Source organism: Mandrillus leucophaeus, unplaced genomic scaffold, assembly GCF_000951045.1.
Source record: "Mandrillus leucophaeus isolate KB7577 unplaced genomic scaffold, Mleu.le_1.0 Scaffold91, whole genome shotgun sequence".
NCBI lineage: Eukaryota > Metazoa > Chordata > Mammalia > Primates > Cercopithecidae > Mandrillus > Mandrillus leucophaeus.
Genome location: NW_012109919.1, coordinates 56,432 through 61,368, shown reverse-complemented (window position 1 = coordinate 61,368; position 4,937 = coordinate 56,432). Strand labels below are relative to the sequence as shown.

Sequence of the window (4,937 nt, the reverse complement as noted above, 5' to 3'; positions counted from 1 at the left end):
TCCAAAGTCACATTTCACTTAATTTTTATCCTGCCAAATTTGAAAGCATTTTAACTTAGTGATTTTAGTGTAAACAGGAGCAGGAGAGAATGTAATTATCTAGGTCTCGCTCTGTCACCCAGGCTGGAGTGCAGTCCCATAATCATAGCTACTAGAGCCTCGAACTCCTGGGAAGAAGCAATTTTCCCACCTCAGCCTGCCAAGTAGCTAGCATGACAGGTCTGTGCCGCAACGCCCAGCTGTTTTTAAAAATTTTTTTGTAGAGATGAGAATTCCCTATGCTTCCCAGGCTTGTCTTGAACTCTTGACTTCGAGTAATCCTCCCACCTTGGCTTGTCAGAGTGCTGGGATTACAGGTGTGAACTACTGCTCCCGGCCAAGAATTTAGTTTTGTTTGCCACTAGTGTTCTTGATATCTTCTCATATTTGAGGTTTTGGTGCTAGTGCTGAAGTATTACACACACCATCCAAAGTTTACAGGACTTTTGTTTTAATATGGAATAGATGGAACTGTTCTGCATCTTTTTAGTTCTGCACCTTTGCAGGTATACATAATGTGCCTACCAGGGATCTGCTTTATATCCATTGAAAGCAAGAAGTAATACAGTAAAACTTTGTCTGGCTAGAGGCTTTGAAGGAATGGAGTGTTCTGGTTGAATTCTATTAATTTGAAAGTATGAAGGTGAAAAAAATTCAGAACTTAAATTTCCTTTGAATGCAATTTGGAAATATAGCCAATGATTCCACCTTTCTTCTCTAGTAAGTTTGGACCTTCTGATCTACTTGGTGTTTTATTATGGAACTCCTAGTGTGCCTGAAACTTAGATTGTGAAGATACTTTTTTAAAACTTTAGCTGTGAGAGGATGTAAATGGTTTTCTATAAGGCTGGATGAGAACTAATACTTGTACGTATACTTTTTTGACTGAACTTCTGATTGCCACTTGTTTTCTTTTGGAACTCATGAAAATAAAACACATTGGATGGAGGGTGGGAGTAGGAAGGAGAGTTATGTGTTTTAATTGCATGCCATTGTTTCATATCGAGACACAACATAGAGTATCCCTGGCTTTTGACATACAGAAGGAAACACATTTTTCTACCTGCTGTATGGCAGAGGTCCCTGAACACCTGGAGGGATGACTGCAGCACAAATTGCTGAGCCCTACTCCAGAGTTTCTGATTCACCAGGTCCAGGGTAGGGCCTGAGAATTTGCACTTATGAAAAGTTCTCAGGTGCTGCTGGTGCTGCTAGTCCAGAGACTACATTATTGAGAACCACTCTTGTCTACTAACTGTAAATTGTAGAACTCTAAACAAAAGCTTAGTTTGGTCTGGGATAAGAAGCACATAGATTATGGAGCAAATCATGAAAGATTCAACCCTTGATCCCAGCCTTGTGTGAACTCCAGGTACCAATTAATACACAGTGACATAACACAGTTCTTGGTTTTCGTGATTGCAAGTCATAGCCAAGTATCATGTGAGAAATTCAGTTTTCTTTGCAAGGCTTAGAGAGGCCAGGTGATTCTAGAAAAATGGGCCTTGTATTTGTTTTAAACCAGTAAAGAGCTTTGAGTGCTTATTAAATTGAAAGCTTTTAAAATTTATTTCGTATTGTATTGTATTTCTTTTGAGATGCAGTCTTGCTCTGTCAACCAGGCTGGAGTGCGGTGGTGTGAGGCTTGGCTCACTGCAACCTCCGTCTCCTGGGTCCAAGTGATTCTTCTGCCTCAGCCTCCCAAATAGCTGGAATTACCGGCACCCACCACAACACCTGGCTAGTTTTTGTATTTTTAGTAGAGATGGGGTTTCACCATGTTGGCCAGGCTGGTCTGGAACTCCTGACCTCAGATGATCCACCCGTCTCAGGTTCCCAAGGTGCTGGGATTACAGGCTTGAGCCTCTACACCTGGCCCAAAACCTCTGTGTTTTTCCAGATATTAAACATGCTTCTTGTTTGAGAAAAAAAATCTTAACAATAACATAGGAGAGTAAGAGAAACGTTTTTCCAAAAAAGAGAAATCATTGTGATTATTTTATTTTATTGAATTATAAAATAGTTGAATAATATAGTCTGCTTCATTAATCATCAAGCATGCTATGGATTTTCCATTGTTATAAGATCTGTATCTCAGTTCAGGTAATACTGGTAATTTTTGTACTGTATTTGAAGATAAAAATATAGGCCAAAATCATAGACCTTGCATAGAAGCTAGGTAATGAAGACAGCTCTAGAGGAACACATAGATACACACACACAGACACACATCTATATATAAAGTATGCACACATATATTTTTTAAAGTTTTAAAGCTTTTAAAGCAAAAGCTGGCCCCTTCCCTCTCCCAGAGTGGGCAGCCCATCCCCTCTTTCAGAGTGGATGTGAACAGCAGTTGTATGAGTAGCTTTCCTTATGAGCCACAGGTCCCTCTGGACACAATGCTGCCTGGCCACGCCCCTTTCCCTTTCATCTTTCTCCTTGACCAATAGGCTTGGAGCATTAAGGCCACGCCCCTATTCTACATTCTACTGGTGCCCTGGTTACCACTCCTGTGGCTCAGTCACACAGCTGCCTGGTAGGTGACTGGAGGTCTTGATCAGTGCTCGCTGGGATTTTGCTGTTGTGGCCCCAACCCCACCTCCCTTTCCCACCCCGCAATGGCAGAAGAAACTCCACAGAACAGATTAGCCGCAGCCAAGAAAAAGGTAAAAACACACCAGGTCATGGCCCCAACACAGCTACAGATCCCCTCCGACGACAAGACCACCGCCAGAGCCCATATCACTGCTGAGGCACACTAGACAGGGCCCTCCAATGCAGATGTCTCTGGGCTCCCCGCACAAAAGTCTTGTCAGTCAGCCCTGCCCCTTCAGCATCAGCCCAGTCCCTGCCCTCACCAATCACTCCAGGGTGACTCTGGGTGGGTGACTCCTGGGGTTCCCCTCTCCATTACTAGGCCCTCACCTCCTGCCGACCCAAGCTGGACCTCCCTGGGCTCTTTGGGCTCATGTCTCCAAGGACCTGGGTCCCCCAGCCACAGACCCCACCCTCGCCAGTCATCCCCCAGTGACTTTGGGCTGGTGACTCCTAAGGCTTCCTGCTGCAGACTCTGCCCTCCCCTCCTGCTGCCTCAAGGTCAACCTCCCTGGGCTCTTTGCACTGGCATCTCCAAGGACCTGGGTCCCAACCCTGTGTTTCCCTCCCCCATCGTGGAGTGGTAACTCGGACATTGCGCTGATGTGGTCCCTCCCCCCAATCAGGAGGAGTGGAATGTAGTGATGTCACAGTCTGCCTAGGAACTGTCATTACTGCAAGACTGACATTTATTCTTATGACCCAGTCCCTTAAGTGCTCTCACCCCATTTCTGGTTCCTCTGGTCACAGTGCAAATTTCCAGCTGGAAGGGGAATGGAGACTGTGGGACCTAGGAGCAAGAGGTTCCAGGCTGCCTCACTCCCTTAACATCGACATTGATGGCGGGGAAAGCCTACACTTCCCCGCGAGCGCAAAACGTTGACCGTACTCCATGTGGCAAGGGGAGAATGGGTTTAGTTTGGTTTTCTCCCAGGCTTCTGCTTTCCAGAGATTTTAACATTTTTTTTCTGAGCTCTCCACCTCATATTCTAATTCTCTATGGTTCTGGGACCAGACTGCCCTTCAGTCAGTCATCTCTGAAGTGAGATTTGCTCATCTTCTGTGGAATAGATCTTGGGAAACTGAACTTGACAGTTTGACTCTTCCTTGTATTGTCTTGACCTGGGGAACTTTGAGTGCCACAGGATAAATGTGAGACATCTTTCTGAAGCATCAGTTTCCCTTGATTCTCTTGAGATCAAGAGAAAAAACATGAATATATTTAGGGATGACAGTCACATAGGTTTCTAAGAGAATACCAGACTTCTCTCTGAAATGAGGCTTGGGTAGTCCTCTTTCTGTTAATTCCCGGATTTAACAGAAAGGCTGCCTTCTGCCATGAGGACACATTGATATAGAAGTTTGAGAGGTACTGGTGCACTTCTTCACACTAACAGACGTGTGAGGATGTATGACTCTAAACCACAGGGCATACGGTTCCTGCCTACATAATGTTTACTTTTCTACCTCTGCCTCTGGTTTTGGTCCGTGGCAGCTGCTGATTCTTGGCAAAACCCCAGAGCTTGGAGTCAGAAGACTGAGTTTCAAAGTTCCAGTATCGCCTTTTTCTTTTTCTTTTTTCTTTTTTTCTAGCTATGATATCAATCCCTCTCAGTCCCTAAAAGATTGTGACAACACTTATTATACAGTGGTTGGTGTCGTTAAATCAGATGGTGTATAAGAGTATTTTGTAAAAACTGTAAAGGAGGATGTGGCTGCAGGGGCCGATAGTTCTCATGACGATTACTGCTCTTCTTTCCCACAGTTAAAAGAATATTGGCAGAGAAACAGCCCTGCTGTTCCAGGAGAAGCAAAGAGTAACAGGAAAACGAATGGCAGTAACCCAGAGACATCCACTTCTGATGGTTGCCACTCCCCTGGGGATGTGAGTGTTGGTGGCCAGGCTCCTGGGGACAGGGGGCCGAAGGGGCAGTAGAGGGTAATTGTTAAGATTGTGGATGGACTGTTGGGTACTGGTTAAGAATTCTGGGTTTAGCCGGGCACAGTGGCTCACACTTGTAATCCCAGCACTTTGGGAGACCACCCCGGGCAGATCACAAGGTCAGGAAATTGAGACCATCCTGCCTAACATGGTGAAACCCCGTCTTCACTGAAAAATACAAAAAAATTAGCTAGCATGGTGGTGGGTGCCTGTATTCCCAGCTGCTCGGGAGGCTGAGGCAGGAGAATGGCATGAACCTAGGAGGCGGAGCTTGCAGTGAGCCAAGATCTCGCCACTGTGCTCCAGCCTGGGAGACAGAGCAAGATTCCATCTCATAAAAAGGAAAAAAAAAAAAAAA

At 45.2% G+C, this 4,937-nt stretch overlaps 1 protein-coding gene across 1 annotated transcript in view; it reads left to right on the top strand.

The window, feature by feature from the left end:
* Positions 1 to 2,660: 2,660 nt before the first annotated feature.
* LOC105531822 (golgin subfamily A member 8C-like) overlaps positions 2,661 to 4,937 on the top strand; it is a gene marked incomplete at its 3' end in the record, with an annotated part of 14,807 nt that continues 12,530 nt past the window's right edge. The window contains exons 1-2 of the mRNA XM_011969825.1: positions 2,661 to 2,708; positions 4,403 to 4,522. Coding sequence (XP_011825215.1) covers positions 2,661 to 2,708; positions 4,403 to 4,522 — 168 coding nt within the window. The remainder of the gene's footprint in view (positions 2,709 to 4,402; positions 4,523 to 4,937) is intronic.